The 22,614-nt window shown below is 42.5% G+C and overlaps 1 protein-coding gene and 1 non-coding gene across 9 annotated transcripts in view; both read left to right on the top strand.

Moving 5' to 3' along the window:
• RPGR (retinitis pigmentosa GTPase regulator) overlaps positions 1–22,614 on the top strand; it is an 85,722-nt gene that overhangs the window by 14,932 nt on the left and 48,176 nt on the right. For 7 of the 8 annotated variants that reach the window (XM_032329851.1, XM_032329849.1, XM_032329847.1 and 4 more), the window contains exons 8-14: positions 1,980–2,135; positions 5,507–5,631; positions 6,652–6,837; positions 7,805–7,976; positions 13,065–13,162; positions 13,483–13,548; positions 15,881–16,837. In XM_032329851.1, coding sequence (XP_032185742.1) covers positions 1,980–2,135; positions 5,507–5,631; positions 6,652–6,837; positions 7,805–7,976; positions 13,065–13,162; positions 13,483–13,548; positions 15,881–16,837 — 1,760 coding nt within the window. The remainder of the gene's footprint in view (positions 1–1,979; positions 2,136–5,506; positions 5,632–6,651; positions 6,838–7,804; positions 7,977–13,064; positions 13,163–13,482; positions 13,549–15,880; positions 16,838–22,614) is intronic. The other variant, XM_032329852.1, reaches the window with a different exon arrangement.
• Positions 583–716, top strand: LOC116583867. Its single transcript, XR_004282950.1, has one exon. It is a non-coding gene; the product is annotated as a U4 spliceosomal RNA (small nuclear RNA).

Here is a 22,614-nt window from a genome sequence, read left to right as displayed (position 1 = left end):
TGTGATATGGTGAGTGCTGTGAAATGTGTAAGCCTGACGATTCACAGACCTGTATCCCTGGGGCAAATAATACATTATATGTTAATAAAAATAATTAAAGAATTTTTTCGAAGTGTCATTGCTGCTGATCAGCCCAGTACCTGAAAGCAAACCCAACAGGGTAAGGAGCAAAAGTTTTATCACGTGATTCAGGCTGCCTATATGGCCTCATTTCACAGGCTCATCTCAGATAGCCCACGTAACCTAAAGTGGTTATTGGCCAGCTAGAGATGGACACTTGTTTTCATTTACCCAGCATTCTACTATTAATCCGACATTCGGAACTGGTGACATGCCATACGGTTATTATACTAATTTTTACATTAAAATAAGGATGTTTTGCCATAGCCTCAGTGTGGCTTCATATCCTTGACACAGCCTATTTTCTTTAAGAGGTATGAGCTCTCTGGCTTATTTGTGAAGTGTTATTAGACAGGAAGAATGTAAAACCATATGACAGTAGATAGTTGTGTTTTCCTCAGGATCCTCCACTGTCAGAAATGAGATGAGTTGATTAGTTAGTTTTTAGAAAAATGTTCTTAAAGCTTTGCGCAGTGGCAGTATCGTAGCCAATGAGGTTTATCCGAGGCGCGATTATTGCTAATTGAAAAATGTTCTTAAAACAAAATGTCCTGGGGCACCTGGGTGGCTCAGTGGGTTAAGCCGCTGCCTTCGGCTCAGGTCATGATCTCAGGGTCCTGGGATCGAGTCCCGCATCAGGCTCTCTGCTCAGCGGGGAGCCTGCTTCCCCCCTCTCTCTCTGCCTGCCTCTCTGCCTACTTGTGATCTTTCTGTGTCAAATAAATAAATAAAATCTTATAAAAAAAATTTCCTAGTGTGTGTTAAAATCTGCCTGAATGTTTTTTCATGTAAGCCTCCCAGCAACCCTGTTAGGAATTATAACATCAGAGAGTTTAGGTAACTGGCCTGCTTTCCGCCTCTAGTAATAATGGAGGTGTGGACTCCTCCCTGAAACCAAAGCTCTTCCTCTTCCTTCTGTAGCATGGAAAGGTGATGTGTGGGGCTTTGGAGAAGAGATCATGCTTCCTGACTCAGGGCCAGCCAGAGTTGTGTAAAGGGACCCTTTCATCACCACTCACTTATCCTGTTTTTGTGCTTTTCCATCTCTCGAGAACATGTGAGCTAATGTTTAATAAGTTATTGGAGGTCCTTTGGAGTCACTTAAAAAACGTTAATATAAAGGAAAAGCTTTTGTCCCCCTTTCATTATTACTGCACTTCCTAGTAAAAGAGCTTTACCTGTGAGTTAATAAAGTATATCTATAGTAAGTTTCAATTCTCATGCAAATTCTCCTCTGAAATTGTTTTACAAAATAGATTGTTCTGTTAAACTATTTTTGAGAAGTAGGAGTTTTTCTGTAGGAAACACTACTCTGTTTGTTTTAGATTTTATTCATTTATTTGACACACACACACACAGACAGCGAGAGAGGGAACACAAGCAGGGGAAGTGGGAGAAGGAGAAACAGGCTTCCCACTGAACAGGGATCCTGGATCCTAAGACTCTGGGATCATGACCTGAGGGGCAGATGCTTAACGACTGAGCCACCCAGGTGCCCCACTGCCCCCCCCCCACTTTTTTAAGGTAATGAAAGGAATTAGCTTAATGACAACTGATGCTATTTTTAAAGAGCTAAGTGGTAATTTATAGGGACATGTTAGGTAGTTCACTGACTGATGTGTCTTTAACAACTCTTTTTATGGTTATATGTAAAAGGTAAAATCAGGCCCCATGCCATAGCTTTTTTCTTCTCCTTCATCATTGAGAATGTATACCTAAGTATTCAGTATTCTTACATGGGTATTTCAGAGGCACCTAACTTTCATTAAGAAAGTTTGAATGTCCAGTTTTCTAGATATGATGGTGACAGTTTCTGCTTCCCTACAATCTTTTTCTTATATTTGCTCATTCCCTTTCAGAGAGAGCGGTGTATACCTTTGGGCTCGGACAGTTTGGTCAGCTGGGTCTTGGTACCTTTCTTTTTGAAACTTCAGTACCCAAAGTCATTGAGCATATTACGGATCAGAAAATAAGTTCTATTTCCTGTGGAGAAAATCACACAGCTCTGATAACAGGTATAGATGAGAATTTCTGTTACATATATCTAGAATGGGGTATGTTTTACTACAAAATACAAACTGTGTGGAATGAATGTATCTAGAGTAAGCAAAGGAATCAGTGACTGAGAAAATGGAAGTTCTTGTTTAATATGCCAAAGTGTAAAATTGTAAACTCTTTTTTAATATTTTAGTTCAATTTCAAATCAGTATAAATGATCTAAAGATTAGAACCTCAAAACAAGTCAGTGTTGTCAGAGGTAATATCATATTATACTTTGGCAGAAGGCTGGAATCTTTTTGAAACTGCATCAGTTTGAAGGCTCTTAACTCGGAGAAGAACTTTAAATTGTTGTCCATCTTCAGTCTGACCCAGCTATGTACAGGCTGAGTTAATGCCTGTGAAGCTTTTGCCACTAGGAGGCGTTTTCAGGAGTGACTCTTCGCTACTTCCTCTGCAGGGATAGAAAGGCACCTCAAAGGGCACTAGGCAGATACCTGGCTTCCCTAGACCCTTTGCTCTGTACTTTCTCCTTTATCCAGGGAGACACTGCTTTGGGCCTACTTCTCAACCTACGGACTCAGTAAAGATTCTACTCTAGAAATAACTCTCTCCCTGTAGGTAATTGTTAGACTCCACAGTTGTGATTGCTTTGGAACAAAAGCCCCTGTAATTCACTATTTCTATCTGCAAATGAAGTAAAGCATTAAAAAGGCAGAAATCATAGAGTATTTTGAAATAAACTATATACTTATATTTCTTCATTTGTTTCCTTCTTTCTAAAAAAGCTACTGCTAAATGGAACTCATCTAATGGTATCTAGTTGGGACAACGAGTAATCCACAAATACAATGTATACTACCATACACTGTTACTCCTTCCCTAAAGAGCCTTTCAGAGAGAACTACCTGCCCATTTTCAAGTATCAATGTCCATGTTAATATAGCATGAAATAGAACTATATAGAATGTAGAGAATTATTATTCATTCATAGTCCCAGAAGAATTGTTGATATATATCCCTTACTGCAAAGTCCTAATGTCAATTCACTGTCCTTAAACTGCTATTTTTCATCAACTCTAAATTGCCTTTGATGGGAAATACATACTTTTTATGGCTCATCTAACACACAATTAGATTATTTGGTTAAACTTTCATACTACTATTTCCCCTGATGAAAGAACTTATAGTACAAACAATTGAACATTACTTTTGCTTGCTTTTTGCTCATAAAGCTTTCTCAGGAGAAAGGTGTTATGAATTTTTTTTCCAGGACTAATGAGAGGTGTGTAGTGAGTTATCTGTAAGTTCTTACCAGTTCCGCATTATGTAGCCAGTGACTTGTGGTTTACAAAAGTTTTCAAGTTGGAAGTGCAATCAGGTAGCTTGGATCAGAGTTTATCTTTTCTGGTAAAGATAATCAAGTTAAAACACAAAGCCTACAAATTAGCACTTCGGGTAAAGAAATCAAGGGTCAAAAGAGGAAGAAGAAGAGAAAAGAATGATAAGGAATGTATATAAAGAAGGGAAATAAGTAGCTGATGATAAGAATTATAAGAGTCTAAATTTGGGGGGCGCCTGGGTGGCTCAGTGGGTTAAGCCGCTGCCTTCGGCTCAGGTCATGATCTCAGGGTCCTGGGATCGAGTCCCGCATCGGGCTCTCTGCTCTGCAGGGAGCCTGCTTCCTCCTCTCCCTCTCTCTGCCTGCCTGTCTGCCTGCTTGTGATCTCTGTCTGTCAAATAAATAAATAAAATCTTTAAAAAAAAAAGAGTCTAAATTTGGGGTTTAAATATGGTTATTGTTTATTAATAGGGGATCTTTTCTACCTATTAGTTTTTTTTAAAGATTTCTTTATTTGAAAAAGAGCAGTGAGTGAGACGGGACAAGTGCATAAGCAGGAGGGGCAGAGGGAGAGAGAATCTAAAGCAGACTCCATGCCGAGCACAGAGCCCAACACAGGGTTTAATCTCATCTAACTTTGAGATCACAACCTGAGCTGAAACCAAGACTCAAACACTTATCCGACCACGTCACCCATTCACCCCTCTGTATTAATTTCTGAGCTTGACACTTACTGAATTATGTTATTATTTCTCAGCATTTTTCCTTTGGTTCTCTTGGATTTTATTAGTATGAGATTACTTTACCATCTTAAACTAGAAGTTCCCAGATGTGATCTTACCATTTCCTGGCTTAAAACCATTCATTCAATGTATTGCCATTAAGATAGAGTTCAGAAATTCTTAATATGAACCAACAGGGTCCTCTGTGGTATGGTTCTTTCCTACCTCTTCAGACTCCTCTCATACCACTGTCCCCTTTGTGCTCCAAGCACACTGGTTGCCTTTCAGTTTCTTAACTGTGTTATGTTCTCTCTTGATTCAAAGCATTTGTATGTGTTTTCCTGCAGCTAAAACCTTAATCATCCTTCAGGTCTGTTTAAAAGCCTCCTCTAATCCCCAGACCAGAAGGAAACTCCGCCTCTTCGGCAACCATCCTGGCCCCCTTTCCTTCCTTCTGCTTCCATGGCACTTTCCGCCAGTTGAGAGAGTGGGGGTGAAGGAGGGCCTGAGAAGAGTACTGAAGGTTTGGAATAGTTGCTCTGGCAGTGGGCAGAGGGGTGAACTGGGGAGCAGCAGGAAGACCCCTTACATTATTGTGGACCGTAGAGGCCTTGCCATTGCTATGGGGGCTAGTCACCGGGGTTGATTTACGGCACTTCCCTCAGCAGCTTCCACAGCCCCAGAGCTGACTTAGTGAAAGAGACAGTTGGATTGATCTGAGCCACTAGTTTTCCACCAGTGGCCATCTTGTTGCCCCACGATACACAACAGTGGAGACGTTTTTTGATTGTCCCAACTGCAGAGGCAGGGTGTTTTATGGACATTTAGTAGGTAGGAGCCAAGGATGCTGCTGAACATCCTGCAGGGCACAGGACAGACCCACACAACCAAGAATTACCTGGCATTAAATGTCCAGGGTGCCAAGGTTGAGAGACCTGAGTGTTTTTCCACTAGATTGTATTGGGACATAGGGGGTCAGACTCCAAAAATCTCCTTCCCCCGGAGAAGATGGTGCGTATCTAGAGATAGCTCATGCTGGGTTGCTGCTGTTCCACACAGTCCTCACACGACTGGGCTTCAAATTCACAAGCCACCAACGGCTTAGTGATTTATTCTCAGAGTATCTATTGCCTAGTGTTTCGTGCAGGACCACAGAGACCATAGAGAGTGTGGAAATATCAATGGGTCAGAGTAAACTTGGTGCAGCATTTGAGGGGGAAATTATAATTGCAACGTAAGAAATAAGTAGATATATTTATATACAAATAGGTCCATACAAGTAAGTCTTTATAATTCTCTCTTTTTTTTTTTTTTTGCATTTTAGATTTAGGTCTCATGTATACTTTTGGGGATGGTCGACATGGAAAATTAGGACTTGGACTGGAGAATTTTACCAATCAGTTCATTCCCACTTTGTGCTCCAATTTTTTGAGATTTATAGTTCAATTGGTAAGGACATAACATTTCCCTGTTTACATTGTCATATTCCTATATTTGAGTCTTGCAGTATTTCATAGAAAATAGGTACTTTTATGTTTGTGTGAAAGAATATCATGCCTATATCTAATGAGTATACTCATTTCCTAAAAGCCAAATGTCAGACATCATGCCACTCAGAAAATCTGTCCCTTTCCTAATTCTCCTTTGAACATTGTCCTTTTCACCCTAATCTTGACTCTCCTGCTTTGCTCCCCTGTGTCTCTTGAGAACCAGAAATGTGCCATGCCTGAAAGCTTGTTGTCTCCTCCAGCAGCCAGCAGAGTATCTGACAATCACCTATAAATATTTGTTGAATTAGATATTACTGAGGCTTATTTAAAATAGTAATAATAATTTCACAATGTTATGAAGGAAAGGTTCAGAGTATGCGTTCTTATAATCACTGTGAAGAACACTATAAGGTTGCTTTAAAAAATCTGTGTATTACAAATACTACACAATGGTTTTTTAGGCATTTTATTGAAAATCAGTTATTTCTCAAAATTCTTTGAATGTTGGTTTAATTTTCATGTTCCACCATCATGCATGGTTACATTTTGCTCTAAGAACTTTAAAGCATTGAACTTCAAAAGTGTTCATGTAAAGAAAAAGGTTTGGAGATATAATTATCCCAAGAGGTTGATTTCCTCTTGGATCACTTTTTTTCCAAGTAGAACTTCTCTGGGTGATTTTTTCAAGGTGTTCATGTTACTCTCAGATTAAAATAGCATTTTCTCAACTTTATGAGGAGAAACAGAATTGGAAGGAAAATGGTGTGTAAACTTGTTCTAATTTTCAATTGTAGTGTTTAAAGAAGACACATTAGTGTGTGTGTGTCTGTGTGTGTGTGTATGTATTTGGGAGGAGAGGAGATGGCTGCCTACCTAGGAAGTTTACCACTAAGTAAATGTTTTGTAGCTGAAAACTGTTAAAAACCTATTTGTGTTTGAAACCAATGTTGATTAATCAATCTGTGGTTTAATGCTACAGGTGGCTTGTGGTGGATGCCACACACTTGTTTTTGCCACTCCGCGACCTGGCGGGACAGAAGAATTGGAGTTAGAAGAAAGCAACGATTCTTACTTTCCTGCAGCGCCTTCTCTGCTCCTCAGCGATCTGAGCCCAGGCAGTGTACTGCACAGAACTCTACCAGCACGTGTGCGGCGAAGAGAGAGGGTATAGGCTTGTGGCCAGTTCTATATCATGGCCCTGCAAACAGAATGGGAAAAAATTCATTTTCTTTTTAAACCAAAAAGGGTCTTTTAAGATAGATTTACTAAATAAAATGGTTAGAGTTGGAGGCTTACAAACTTAAAGCAAATTCAGAGTTAAGCTGTTCAACACACAAGTGAGAAAATTCAAATAATCATGGATAACCTTGAGTTAATAGAGAGTGGATACAAAGCAAAGATACAAAGCATCCTTTTAGAGGCCTATCTTCATACTTCAGGTTGAATGCTGAATTATTTTCTCAACTCTATATGGATTGACTTTTACTTTGCTTTTTATCTTTTAGTTACACCTCGTGAGCCGTGGAAGGTTCTACACTATAAACAATGAAATGTGGGAAACAGAAATAAGGACTGCAGTTCAAGATAGGGAATGTTCTTTCTAGCTTAAATTTAGAGGTTCTCATTCTGCTTTAAAATTATTGTTTTGATGGCAGTTGTATTTAAAAAAACAAAAAGAAAATGCCAAATAATATTTAAAGGAGACATCCCTTTTTTAAAAAGTTACTTTAAGTTCCAAAACATATTCCCTTGGAAGTAAAAAGGTTAAGTTTGGCTTTTGGTTATGAAAAAGTACATATGGAAAGACTGAGAAATAGCAGTATTTTGTAGTTATTGTTTTTTAGGTCTTGTGACTAATTTTTTGTTTCCCAAGGAAAGCAGAGAGAATATACATACACTTTTACCCATTGTGTGAAAAACGGGCTTCTAAATTAACAATTTAGAGCAACTTAGATACAGAGATGACAGAACAAAACATTTTTGAGTCCTTGGTGATAATTTAAAGATGAATGTGGGACAGTGGGCAACTTTGAAGTCTCTCTCTTAAATATTTTTAGTAGCTGGGGGGTAGTTTCTGTCAATACTAAACATATAATATCATGTAACAGTTTATTTAACCTGTTTATTTTAAGGAGAGATCGCCTGATGCTTTTCAAATGACACGAACACTACCTCCAATTGAAGGAACTTCTGTGCCACCTGTTAGCTTTTCCCCCACCCCAGTCCCTTTCTATATGTCTGCAGGTAATTGGCCAGGGAAAATGATACTTGAAAAGGAGGACCCCGTGCAACTAGTGGAACCAGGTAACAGCTGATATCCTGTCTGCTCACAGGAAAAGGGTCCCTTTTTTGCCTATTAGTGTCATATTTATGTTAGGATGTTCTTGCAAATTAAATTGTTTTCTTCCTAGTTGGAGGCTGACATCTCTCGTTCAAGTTCCAGTCCAGATTACTCTTATAAATATAAAGCATTACTAGTGACCCTAAAAACCCCATAATAATAGCGGCATATTTTTATAGAGCAATGCATAGAATATGTAATACCTTCTCTTACCTTATCTCCTTTAAACCTGAAGCAACTCTGTGAAATCCGTGGGAGTTCTAAACTCTTCATTTTGGTAGATGAGAGAAGCAAGGCTTGAAAAGACTGAGTGACTTGGCCAAGGTCACTCAGCCTATAAATGAAGAGAGTCAGATTTGAATGTGGATCTTCTGGACCTATGTGAAGTCTTGAATTTAGGCAGTATACCATAGTGGTCAAGAACATGGGACATGGGGGCACCTGGGTGGCTCAGTTGGTTAAGCTTCTAACTCTTGATTTCAGCTCAGGTCATGATCTTGGGGTTGTGGGATTGAGCTCTGCCCAGCATGGAGCCCTCTTAAGATTTTCTCCCTCTCCCTCTGCTCCTAACCCTCCCCTGCCCTCACCTGTATGCATGCGTGCACACACGTGCTCTCTCAAGAAAAAGAAGACAAAAAAGAAAAAAAGAGCATGGGGCATGGAGTTAAGTAGAGCTGGGGTCAGATGACATTTATTAACTGTGTCAGTGACTTTGGGAAAGTTACTTAATTCCTCTAACCCTTAGTTTTCCTATCTTTAAAGTGGGTATAGTAATACTCCTTTAGAGTGATTGAGGTTAAATAAGGTATATAAAATACTTACCATTGAGCCTAGCACTTCTAGGAAGCTCTTTATAGTTGGTTATTATTAACACTTCTACCTCACTGCCTTATAGATACACATTGTATTTTAAATTGTAATCCCAGCTCTTCAATTATTATACACCTCTTGAAAAGAATTTTGTTTACAGGCATTTGTGTATCTTAGGAGTGTGTTTGTATTATTGCAGGGCACATGCTTGAATAGTAGGGGCAGTACAAGAAGCCAGGGTCAAGAGATTAGAATAAACAGTAGGTTTGGAATTAAGATGATCTGGGCACCTGTGATTAAGAACCATGGCACAGATAAATTTTAGTATTTTGGGATCAAAAGTTGAAGTAGTAAAAGCAAGAGGTGTGCACCGTGAGAATAGAATATTATCTACAGCTAGAACCTTGATCATGAGCCAGTTTCTTACTGTATTTTTTCCAAACGTTTATTTTATTTGTTTTGAGAGAGAGAGAGAGGGTGTGTGTGTGCGAGTGTGGGGAGGGGTAGGGGGAGAGGATCTCAAATATGATCCATGCTGATCCCAGGACCCTGAGGTCATGACCTGAGCCAAAACCAAGAGTCAGAGACTTAACCGACGGAGCCGCCCAGGCGCCCCTGATAATGAGCCAGTTCCTTGCATCTCACAGAGAACTTTTTTATGCTTTGCTTTGAGGTAAGCGTCACTGGCACCTTTCAGGCCTGTACATGGAAAAAGTGGAGTCTGACAACAATTTGTACAAGGAAAAGAGAAGTTTGTGGTTTGGAGGAAGTTGTTTCTCACTTCAAGAGATCTGAATATGAACATATACAGAGTTATAGCTAGAGCCAAAGGAAAAGCTACTCCTTATCTTTTTGTGACTGTTCGCTGAAACTGTCTTAAAAGTATGCTGCAAGTTATATCTAACATATAACAGGACCTCTTCTAAATTACTTGCAGACTTCAGTGTTTATCGTGAAGGGAGGAAGGTCAGGGAAGACCTTGCTGAGAAGGTAACATTTAAGCTAAAACATAAAGGATAAGAAAGCCACATGAAGAGAGAGGTTATGTGCATTCTAGGCAAAGAAAGTAATAGAGGCAAAGGTTTGGAGGCAGTTTATAAGAAAAGGAAAGAAGACTGTTGGAGCTAGAGAGTGCAGGAAAAGGCTAGATAAGATGTTGGAGAGAAGAGTGAAAAAAGTATTCATGATTTTATAGGCCGTGAGAAGCCTGTTTGTTTTTCTTAAGTGCAATACAAAGTCATTAAAGGTTTTTAATCAGTGGAGTGATGTCCTCCAGTCCAGTTTACATTTTAAGATGCTCACTTTTGCCTCTGTGTGGATTGTAGGGAGGAAGGACTAAAGGTAGGAAGCATACTCAAGAGCCCATTGCAAGAGAGGATGGTGTGTGGTCCAGGTTGCTGTGAAGATGGAGAGAAGGGGGCAGATTGGAAGTGCATTTGAGACCTAGAACTACCTGAATTTACACATGGAGGTGAAGGAAAGGGAAGAATCCAGAACGATTCCTGGGCAAAAGCATGGTTGACAAGCTTGAGGGAAAAAAAAATCAAGCTTGCTGCAAAACATCGAAGCAGAAATATGGAGGAGGCAGTTGAAGATGCCAGCCTAAAGTTCAGAAGAGAGGTCTGAACCAGGGAGATACATTTGGAACCCAACAACACAGAATTGGTATTTACAGTCTGTGGGACTTGGTGAAAGCACCTGTTAGATAGCAGAGTAGCACGAGAAGAGAGCCCAGGGTTTGACCTGAAGAACATCTAACATTTTGAGGGTAGGGGAGGAAGAGCTGGCGGCAAAGAAACTTTGCTCGGCCCCACCAGCTAGAAGGGTAAGAGGAAGGGAACCAGGGGAGAGTAGGGTCGTGAATTCCAAGTACTGGTCAGAGGTCAAGGAGGAAGCTCAAAGAAGCATCCCATGGATTTGGGTTTGTGGAGAGTGTCCTTGATCTTGACAAGAGTAGCTTCAGGGGGAGATAAGAGCAGAAGCCAGAGGGCAAAGAGTTGAGGCATGAATGTAGAAAATTCCTTTGCCAATTTTGGTCATTAAGAGGAGCAGAGAAAAGGGCTGGCAGCTCGAGGGAGATGCAGGGTCAATGAGAAATAGTAGAGCATTTTTGTATGCTAATGGATGTGAGCCAGTAGTCCCAGACTGACCAATAGCCCGAGAGAGAGAGAGAGAGAGAGAGAGAGAGAGAGAGAGAAAGTATGAACATGAACATCACAGTGGTGCTGGCATACAGAGCAGTCTTTGGTAAGAGGAAAGACACATCCTGTATTTCAACAGGAAAATGGAAGTAAATGTGTACATTTTTTGGGGGGAAGATAAGGCAGATCAGGTCTGATGACTTCTGTTTCCTTCGTCAAGTATAAGGCAAGGCCCGTGAGCTTCAGTGATCTACTATCAGTTTTTCCAAACCTCCATTCTCTGCCCTCTCCAGTCTATCCCATTTAGAACTTTCTACATTAATCTTCCTCAGGCACAGTTTTAGTTCTCCTCTGCTCCAGTGGCTTCTGATATCCATAATATTTGTGAAGATAAATGTGAGTTTCCCCATGTAACTGCCACCTGCTTTTGTAGCTCCATCTCTCAGTAATCTTTTTCTTAAAACCTTAATGCAGGTCACCGGTCTGTAAAGTGAGCCACGTCTAGCCAGCCACTTGTTTTTGTATACAAAGTTTTATTGGAGCCCCATCACGCCATTCCTTTATGTAGTGCCTTTGGCTGCTCTTACACGACAACAGCAGAGTTTGAGTCATTAGGGCGGAGACTGTGTGGCCACAAAGCCTGAAATATTTACTAGATGGCCTCTTACAGGGGAAGTTTCCCAACTCTTAATTTTGATCAAACAGAGGTCTTCACAGTCAGACTTGGTAGAAAAGGCTGTAAAGTCAAGTCAAGTGTCAAGACCGACACTTGGTACTTCATTTATTCCTTTATGAAGTATGGGGACACTCTGCTTACCTCTCTTGTTGTCATGGAGGTCACGTGACATGTGCGAAAGCATGTATTCCCAGCACATGGCCAGCCTTTAGTACAAGCCATCGCTGCTGCTTCTGTTAGCATGGGGCTTCCCTTTCTTCTCTGTCCGCCTCCACCTCCCAGGATTCTACTCACTCTTCCGCGCACCTCTTTAGTGAAACGTTTCCTGATTCGCAGCATTTGGATGTGATTTTTCATGCCAGTGTATCCTATATTTTATATTCCCTTTAGATGATAAGCTCATCCAGAGTGAGCCGTTAATTAAGTTGATTATCTTGCACATAGCGCCGCACACGAAATAAGCACAAATGGATTATTTGCTCCTTTGCACTGAATGAATTTACAACGGCAAGATCAGTGGGGACTGGCATTTTTAGCAAGGACTTCATTTAGGAGCTCCTCTCAAATATGTGGGTGCTAAACGGGATTGTAGTAATTGAGAAAAATGTAAGATCAAGGAGAGCTCGTTAAGTTTTAGTTACCTGCTCGATGACATAATAACCTTGTAGTTTTCCATGAACATTTCTAGGTGCTTGTACTAGCTATCTGATTTTACACGTAACAAGTGGCCTTAAAACTCATCTCACAGAGTTTGTGAGGGTCAAGAATTGAGGAGCAGCCTAGCTGAGGGGTTCTGGCCCAGAGCATTTCATGCAGGTGCAATCATGCTGTCAGTTGGGGCTGGAGTCACCCGAAGGCTCCACTGGGGCTATAGGATGCTCTTCTGTGCTGCCCCGCATGGCCATTGGCAGGAGGTTTTACTTCCTCAGCACGTGGGCTTCTCCCTAGGAATGCTCCTAGCATGGCTTCCCCCCAGAGAAAGTGATGCACGAAAGACAGACATACAAACTGTGGTAACATCACAATTATGGCTGCTTTGTTTTGTTGGCCATATAGAACTACCTGGTAAAATGTGGAAAGGAACGACATAAGGGGCCCCATTTCGGGAGGATGTGGGTCACCAGGGCCCTTTTTGGGGACTCACTGTTACAGTGGTTGATACCTGGGTAGTAGTTCTCCCAAAGGTTTGCCTGTTCATATGAACGAAGCACTTCCTATCTCACCAGCACTGAAGTCTTTAAACTTTCAGAAAGAGACTTTAAAACCTCTTATCACTGTGAATGAATTCTGTTCAGTTCCCTTAACATGAGGTTAAAGGACTTCAGTAAAATTATGCCTGCACTTTATATTAGAGAATAACTTATTGTCCAGGTGTCTTTCAATTTTCCACTGAAAGCTGGTTTTCTCTTTTCCCTTTTAATCAGATTATTTTCGTGATAAAATGGCCAAAGGGAAAGAAGCAGACAATTCTTCAGCCGGAGATTCAGAAAGCCTTGGAGAAACTACTGATGTCTTAAATATGGTATTGGTTTGCTCATTTATCGATATAGATGTGTTTGGATTTTAGTTCATCGTGTATTCATATTTGTGTGTTGAATACATGTGATGTTCCTTGCATTAAAAGGGGTTTGCTTCCATTTTGTTTATTTTTATATGCTATATGTTTATTATTTTATTGAAGTATAGATGACATACAGTACAATTAATTATGATCTTCGTATCATTAGTATGCAGTTGAGTGTAGATTATATTACTGTCTGAACTGTTATATAAGAATACGTAAATATATAATCTTATATATACTCTTTATTCTTTTTAGAACATATTTTTTATTTCTTGCAGACACATATGATGAGCCTGAATTCCAATGAGAAGTCATTAAAATTATCACCGATTCAGAAACAAAAGGTATAATATAGAGAGTTCTTTTCACTGTGGTGGGTAAGAACAGTTTATATTTTTTTCTTGAAAGCTTTCTGAAAAGAATACGTGAAAGATAAGTATTCATTTACTTTAGATTTTGAAAGAGGAATACATTGTAGATGGCCTCAATTTGGGTTTGTTCTGTTGGTATGTATTTCAGATATATGGCAGGATTTCATTGCTGAAATTTGCTTTTTGTTGTCACTAACAAGTCGTAGTAGTCACATTTTCTTACCACCAAAGCAAAGGATTATTATGGCAGTTCAAAAGCGTTGGAAGAAGCTACTACTGTTTATCAGAATGGTTCTCAGACTTGGGCTAAGCATGACTTTGGTTGAGTTACCGTGTTGTTCTCAAAGATGAAATTAACATCTTCTTGAGCTCTAAAATTTGGTGGTTTTAGTCAAAATATTTGATAATTGCTTTTCCAGTGTGCGGAATAGGCTTTAATCTGTCATGGAATTGATAGCATAAAAACAAAATTAAACATTTGGAAATCAATCAGAAACCATGCATGGGTGATAAAGAGAGGTTTTTAATGAATAACAAATGAGTAGCAGGAGAAAGGAATAGTTGGTGGTTTTCACAACCCTGGAGAGACAAAGGCCTGACCTAAAATCCTTTGCTTCTCCTGGCTTTAAGGACCAGTGGGGTGAAAGAAAGGAGGGGTTTGAAGATTAGAAAAGTAAATTGGAGAAATATAAATTGAAGGAAGAAGGCTTATAGACAATATTTAATTTATATTTCCAGTGCCTTTGTCACATTATTAAACTAAAATATCCTCAAAGTCAAAGTCACTGAAATGCAAGAGGATCTTGCTGACTTTTAAAAATTTGTGCCAGTCTTTTTTAAGTCTTACCTCTGTTTTACTGAGAGGCAGAGGCGTGGTGAGTAACTGCATTCATTTTGAATATGGGAGAACTATTCTCCTAACCCAGGGGGGAAGCTCAGCGAAGGCTGACTGACTTTACTGACTGACTGCACTTCCAAGCAGACATCTGTTCCTCTGTCTCTCCTTCCTCTTCTCTTAGACTCAGGGCTCTGCCTCTTCTATGCTGTTTGATTATGCTAGGGAAGTGAAGGCACATACACTTAGAAATCATTTCTGGCAGCTGGGCCTCTGCCTCTCTTTAGGGCTCTTGAAAGAATTGTGACTTTTTAAAAAGGAGGACCTAGAACAAGCAGAAGGAAAGCACTTCCTTTTAAACTGATATTTTATACTTGACATAGTCCTTTTAAGTAGAGGCTCAACCAGACCTATTTTAGTGAATTAAAAAAATGATTTATTGTAGTATTTCCATATATTAATGTTTAACTTGTGCTGTTTTAATTTTGGGGGGAGCAAAAAATGACTTCTTCCTAGGCCTAGCACTCATGACAATTTGTAGCACTTGATTTAGTGAGATTTTACTCTCCAGAGACCCAAATTTATCAAATATTTCAGTTCATTAGCTTACAGAATTTAGGTCAGTGATTTGATTTTTGCCTTATTTTGTCCAGCAGGAAATGAATTTCATATTTGTAATATATCATTCAAATCGCAGTCTTTAATTTCGTAGTTTTTATAAAAGTCTTAACATTTTACCTTAGGTATTTTTTCCACATAGTGGTTAGTTTCATGTATGTAAGTTATTATAATTAAAGAATACAATAGATAAAAGGAAGAGGGTCAAAAATTTGAAAACTCAGATTTGTTTTGAAAAGAAACGTATTTTTTAGTATACTGATTAAAAGTTTTGTAGTTTTCATCTCAGATTTTCCTTCTAGGCATAAGAAGGCATATTCGTTTTTTCCAATATTAAACAATTTCATATTTTCATTAATTTTCTTTAATTCTGTGAATTTCACGGAATTCAAAGAGCAATCAAAGTCTAACAATTAAAATAACAGGGAAGGTAGGAAAAAAAGGAACTGAACCTGATTTCGTATAAGAGAAGTGTACCTTTTTTTTTATCGGTATTTTACACAATCTGTATGGACATGTATTCTCTTTGAGACTTGATTCCAATTAAGGGGTGAAGACATCCTGACATGAGTTGACTTGTGTGAATAGAGGCAACATGAGGGTAGGTAGTGAGTGCGTGCGAGTGAGATGCTTACCTGTGTGCCACGGCAGAGTCCCATGTGCCGCAGACTCAGAGAGTGGTGGCGGTCCTCGCCAACAAGAGGCCAGTCTGAGCAAAATGTCTGGGAAAACTGGACATTTTTATTCTGCTAGCGAAACTTAGAGTAATGCAAAATCTGGGCAGTGTTTTGAAGTAGATAAGTCCCCTTTGTCAACTAATAGTAGTATGACGATTACTTCAAAAATTTACAGAAACAAGAAACAATTGAGAAACTGAAGCAGCATACAGCTCACTCTGAAAACGATGATAGTAAAGGATTTGCAAGTGAAGAGATGTCCAAAACAGTGAATGAAGGGAGAGTCTATAAACAACTTTTGGCAAAAGGAATGTACGTGATGCAAGCAGCTATGACTACGGAAGCATTTTCAGATGAGGACGTAGGTAGTGACCCAGGCCAGCCTGGGCCTCGAGCTGACACCCATGCAGAGGGTGTGCAAAGTGGGCTGTTCAGACGTGAGAGTAAGCATGGTCTTTATCCACCTGACAGTAAGGCCATAGCAAAGGCAAGCGATGCAGGCCAGTGGCAGAAGGATCCAGATGCAGAAGAAATAGTCTCTGAGAAGGAAACTGAGCTGGCCGAAATGGCAGGTCTGAAGGCTAGGAGACAAATTGAAGAGAATTTAAGAAATATTAATATGTTCTTTGACAACTTACCAAATAGAGACATAAATATTGATGATGAAGACAGTAAAGATTTTGTTGAGGTTGCTAAGAGGAACAAGCGAGATATGATTTTTGACAGCGAGAGAGACTCTCTAGACGAGCCAGACAGTTTCTTGGAAGGCGAAAGTGCAAGTCAGCAAGGCACCACTGACGGCTTCGAGCAGCCGGAGTCAGTAGAATTTAGTAGTGGAGAGAAAGAGGATGACGAAGTGGAAGTGGACCCAAACTTGTGGTATAGCCGCAAATTTATCGAACAAGGACAGGAGGAGGAGACTGAACACAAACTGTCCAAATTCCTGGCAAAATACGATTTTAAATGTGACCACTTGTCAGAGATCCCTGAAGAGCAGGAAGGAGCAGAGGATTCAGAAGGAAGTGGAGTAGAGGAGCCAGAGGTAGAGGCGAGTGAGAAACATGTGCAAGTGCCCGCACGAAAGCAGGAGGAGATAGAGATCCTGTCCGATGACCTGACAGACAGAGCGGAGGTGAGTGGAGGCGAGGGCAAGGCAGGAGGTGGAGGTGAGCGAGTCCAGAGGGAGGGAAGTTCAGCAGCGGAACAGAGGCAGAGTGAGGGGGGCGGGGAGGGGAAAGACAAGGGAGGAGGAGAGATGGAGGGCTTGGGTAAGGGAGAGAAAGACCCAGAAGAGGAGGAGGCCCAGGAGCGAAGGGAGGGGGAACAGGAACGAGGCCATCAGGAAGGAAGAAACAAAAGGATGGAGGAAGGGGAAGGGGAGGAGCACAGAGGTGAGAAGGAAGGGGAGGGAGAGGGCGGAGGGGAGGAGGATGAGGAAGAGGAAGAGGGCAAGGAAGAGGGGGAAAGGAAAGAGGCGGAAGGACAAGGAGAGGGGGAAGAAGGAGAGGAGGAGGAGGGAGAGGGGGAAGTGGAGGAAGGAGAGGAAGAAGAGGGTGCAGGAGAGGAAGGAGAGGGGGAAACGGAGAAGGGAGGAGAGGGGGAAGCAGAGAAAGGGGAGGAGGGAGCAGAAGAGGAAGGAGAGGGGGAAGTGGGGGAGGGAGGAGAGGGGGAAGGGACAAAGAGAGGTGAGGGCGAGGAGGAAGGAGAGGGAGAAGCAGAGGAGGAAGGGAAAGAAGGAGAAAGTGAAGGAGAGGGGGAAGAAGAAGCAGGGGAGGAGGAAGAAGGGGAAGCGGGGGAGGAGGAAGAAGAGGGGGGAGCAGGGGAGGGGGGAAAAGGGGAGGAAGAGGGGGGAGGAGGGGAGGAAGAAGAAGAGGGGGGAGCAGGGGAGGAAGAGGAAGAGGGGGGAGTAAGGGAGGAAGAGGAAGAGGGGGGAGCAGGGGAGGAGGGAAAAGGGGAGGAAGAGGAAGAGGGGGGAGCAGGGGGGGAAGAGGAAGAGGGGGGAGCAGGGGGGGAAGAAGAAGAGGGGGGAGCAGGGGAGGAAGAGGAAGAGGGGGGAGTAAGGGAGGAAGAGGAAGAGGGGGGAGCAGGGGAGGAGGGAAAAGGGGAGGAAGAGGAAGAGGGGGGAGCAGGGGAGGAGGGAAAAGGGGAGGAAGAGGAAGAGGGGGGAGCAGGGGGGGAAGAGGAAGAGGGGGGAGCAGGGGGGGAAGAGGAAGAGGGGGAAGCAGGGGAGGAAGAGGGGGAAGCAGGGGAGGAAGAGGAAGAGGGGGGTGCAGGGGAGGAAGAGGAAGAGGGGGAAGCAGGGGAGGAGGAAGAAGAGGGGGGGAGCAGGGGAGGAAGAGAAAGAGGGGGAAGCAGGGGAGGAAGAGGAAGAGGGGGGAGCAGGGGAGGAAGAGGGGGAAGCAGGGGAGGAAGAGGAAGAGGGGGGTGCAGGGGAGGAGGGAAAAGGGGAGGAAGAGGAAGAGGGGGGAGCAGGGGGGGAAGAGGAAGAGGGGGGAGCAGGGGGGGAAGAGGAAGAGGGGGAAGCAGGGGAGGAAGAGGGGGAAGCAGGGGAGGAAGAGGAAGAGGGGGGTGCAGGGGAGGAAGAGGAAGAGGGGGAAGCAGGGGAGGAGGAAGAAGAGGGGGGAGCAGGGGAGGAAGAGAAAGAGGGGGAAGCAGGGGGGGAAGAGGAAGAGGGGGGAGCAGGGGAGGAAGAGGGGGAAGCAGGGGAGGAAGAGGAAGAGGGGGGTGCAGGGGAGGAAGAGGAAGAGGGGGAAGCAGGGGAGGAGGAAGAAGAGGGGGGAGCAGGGGAGGAAGAGGAAGAGGGGGAAGCAGGGGGGGAAGAGGAAGAGGGGGGAGCAGGGGAGGAAGAGGGGGAAGCAGGGGAGGAAGAGGAAGAGGGGGAAGCAGGGGAGGAGGAAGAAGAGGGGGAAGCAGGGGAGGAGGAGGAAGAAGAGGGGGAAGCAGGGGAAGAAGGAGAGGGGGAGGGAGAAGAGGAGGTAGGGGAGGAAGAGGAGGAATGGGAAGGAGAGGGGGAAGAGGAGGAAGAAGAGGAAGAGAAGAAAGAAGGGGAGGGGGACCAGGAAGGAGAGGAGGAAGGGGAGGGGGAAGAAGCAGAGTGGGGAATGAGGGAGAGGGAAGAGGAGGATACTGAGGAAGAAGAGGGGAAATACGAGGAGACAGGAGATGCCGAGAGTGGAAAGCAGGGACGGCTGGGGGGAGGCGAAGAGTGCAACAAAGCAGGCAAAGTCAGAGGATCTGTGAAATCCGGTAGAGATAAGGCGCACCCCCCAAAGTTTCTCACTAACACAGAGGGGGAAGGGAAAGAACAGGAGGTACAGAGGTTCAAAATGCCAGTGCGGTCCAAACAACTTTTAGAAAATGGGCCACCGGGTTCCAAAAAATTCTGGAATAATGTATTACCACATTATTTAGAATTGAAGTAACTAACTTGAAGTTTGAAAGTTTGTTAAACTTTTTAGATTTTTAAAAATTTGAATTTTAAATTTAACAAACTTTAAATTTAAAACTGTTGGCCAGCCAACAGTTTGAGCATCTTACACATAATAGGCATTTAATACGTTTTATTAAATTGCTTTTTTGTCATGGTTCCTGTATGTGTGGTGCAGTAACGACCGATAAAGACAACACGCAGCACTGGCAAATTTGGCTCCTCTTTAATATTTGGTTATGTTTTCCCTCCAAATTATAAATCTGATACTAGGAAATATGAAAAGGTCATAGCAGATAATTAACATGATATATTCCCCAGTAAAGACAGATTTAGGAAATAGGAGTATAGTATAAGAATGTTGCATTTATGCATATAAACTGGTCCCTTTAAAGATGACACGGATCCTAAAGGGCTAAAAAGCATTTCTTCTGAGTTCTTTTTGGTCTCTGATTACAATTTGCCTACTATATGGAATAATTTTATAAGGTGGATGGTATTGTAAAGCTGAAGTGAAGAATTCGCATTTTTTTTTAAAGTGCTTTAAAAAAAAAAAACTTTTATGTGCCCTTTTTGCAACAATCTACAAGTGTCAGCTGGATTCAGAGCTTAGATCTTAATGTGATGTCTTTTAGTTCCTGCCTGGGCCAATGGCAGTGTATCCCATGAAATAGAGGTGAACCTGAATATATATTCAGGAAGCATGTAAAACTTCTAAGTGCTTATTGGCCAGGCAGAGTGCCTCACTGGGGTTCAGTTTCCTCATGTGTAAAATGAGGCAGATTAGATGATAGAACTATAGTCCCTCCTAACTCCGATTCCTTCATTCTAATGGGCTGATGTACTCCCATCGTGTTTGTCATTTGCACAAAAGCTTTTCAAGGAAGAAAAATTGCACTTTAAAATTAAAGGAGTTTTCTATAAATTATATATTGTTCTTTCCTCTTAAAAAGTTACGAAGCGCTCTAATGTCTCTTGTCTTCTGTCATTCTGTATTTCTGAACTATAACTTCTGAGCTTTAACTGTACTATCGGAATCCTCATTCCCAGTGTCTATTACGTACCCTCAGTGTGTCCTTTGACTACGCTGTAATTCTGTTTGTTGCTTCTCAGAATGTTTCAAGTAAAATAAAATGTAAATGTATACCGTCAGTAGTTGTTTGTGGAAAGAGAAACTAACAACAGGTATTGAATTTTAGAGAAGCTAGATTTCTATTCGCGTATATTCCATCTAACCTTGCAATTTTCAGTATTTATCATACAGCTAGATGGTCTGATTCAACCGATTTCCCGCCCCAGTCCCTTCCATATCTTGAGCATGAGGGATTTCTTATACTTTGAGCAAGGAGGATCTCAATGGCAAACTTCCTGTGAATTTTGTGTTGCCGGATCCTTTGCACATTTGATTCTCTGTGAGAAAGAATATGGGGGGAGAGACTAGAATACAAAGAGAAGAAACTCTTAGGAGCAACTGTAGATTTTGTTTCAGCTGCAGGGATCTCTGGTCATTCCCCTAACTAACCAAACACGCTAATTTGGCATTGCAGGGTTCTACCAAATTCTGCCACATTCAGTGAGTGTCAGTGGAATGGAATTGGTACTTTGATCTAGTGTGTACAGCTCTGTGTTGTTAATGCTGGGGCCCAACATGGTTATTTAAAAAGCTGACTTAAAGTGATTAACTGAGATGAGTGACAGAATTAAGTTAATAAAGGAAAAGCCTTCAGGGAGAAAAGAAACTCTTACCCTCAGGTTACTTATGTCAGAGGGGAGACCTCAACTAGCCAGCAGTACTGAAATGGCGATCCGAATGTGTGCCCATCTCAGTATTAGAACTGGTGTAGAGAACCACTTTTAAACAGCATTCCCTTCCCATTTCTTCCCATTTCCCTGGCCAACAAAAGTGCCCTATGCTCTTTTCGAAGCTGTAGCTCGGCAGGCACCGTGTTCCTCCTTTTGAGATGCAGATTAGCACTTGATTAAACAGAACTGAGTAACTGGCTCCTTCTTTATTGTCCCCATCTGCTGCTTGATTGGGCTTTGATGGTAGTTTCTCACTGGCTGTTACTGAGGCCAGTGTGCAGTGTGTGTGTAGAATCTATTGAGTTCTAGTTTCAAATGAGGACTCTGGCAGAAAACTATTTTCAGGTAAGCGACAAAGGAGTACCACAGAAACAGCTCTTGAGGTGAGTGCAATGAAATGTTTTGTTACTTCATTATAGAGGTAAACTTGCTATACACGTGTGTATTCAAGATGAATTGCTACCGTAGCGGAAGGCGCCGTACTTCCTTCTTCCTTCGTTCTTTCCATTGCACCTGACCTGTAAGTTAATATTTGGTACATACTCTTCATCAACAAATAAGCATGTACCAAGCACCCAGAAGCGAATGGAAGCTTTCCCAAATCAGCGAGAGCTCAAGAAATGAGCGCTGCTTACACGCAACCTCCTGTGGCCCTTTTACCTGTCAGGGACATCAGGTAGGTACAGATGACTTGAACACCAGGTCAAAAGAGTTCCTGTGACCCTGTCTTTAACTGTGGCTTAACAGTGCCCTTTTGTTACCTGATTTCCCCTCGCCTCCCATGTTCTTTTTAGCCAGGGCTACCCAAAGATAAAAATAGGATCTGAAAACAAATCCATGGCGTTCCTTCATGAAGTCCCTTAATTAAGAAGATGGTGGTTTTATGCCCTGAGTACGGCGAGAGTGAGATACAGCTCCTGATCTCAGGGAACTCACGGCTATTTCTATAGGCTGACCAGAAGCTTCACATATACCAGAGAGCATTTCAGGAGTGGCACTCGGAGAAGGGCCAAGGAAGGGCTTCCAGGGAGCCACAGGGAAATGTCAACTGAGTTGTGAGAAGTCAAAGCTAGCCACACAGGCAGCTGGGGCAGGGCCAGAAGGCTTTCCCGGTTGACGGCAGCCCTGAGACCGTTTCAGTGTGATTGCAACTTAGAGTATCTTTTGGTTCTGCATAGAGAGGCGGAGGGCCTTATGTGTTTCTGAAAGACATTGAACAGCAAGAGGAAGGTGATCACACTTGGGCTTTAGTAATGGTCTGGTGGGTTGGAGAGGAATGGGACCTGATCCAGGGGTTAGGAGGCAGCTCGAGGAGAGCAGACACAGACAGGAGAGGAGACTAGGACAGTGTGGACAGAGAGTCGGGGACCTCTGTTACCAAGAGAGCTTTGGGGATAGAATCGGAAGGCTTTGTAAAGAGATGCCACCTGGAGGGAGGGAAAAGGCCAAGCTTTTCTCGTTTCTGTGTGAAGAACAGGTGGAAGGGGCGCCACCGGAAGGGTGAGAATGGAGAAGTAGGGGCAGGCGTAGGAGGCTGCTGGACGCTTGTTGATCCGGGACCCGTGCAGCAGGCAGATCGTGTCTGGGCTGGAGCTCAGGGGAGATGGCTGGGAATCACCAGCTTTTACGGGTCGTTGAAACCGTGGAGTGGAGTGAGAGGCAGCATTCATAGTACGAGA

The sequence above is a fragment of the Mustela erminea genome, chromosome X, assembly GCF_009829155.1.
Source record: "Mustela erminea isolate mMusErm1 chromosome X, mMusErm1.Pri, whole genome shotgun sequence".
Classification (NCBI taxonomy): domain Eukaryota; kingdom Metazoa; phylum Chordata; class Mammalia; order Carnivora; family Mustelidae; genus Mustela; species Mustela erminea.
This window is presented reverse-complemented; position numbering and strand designations above follow the sequence as displayed.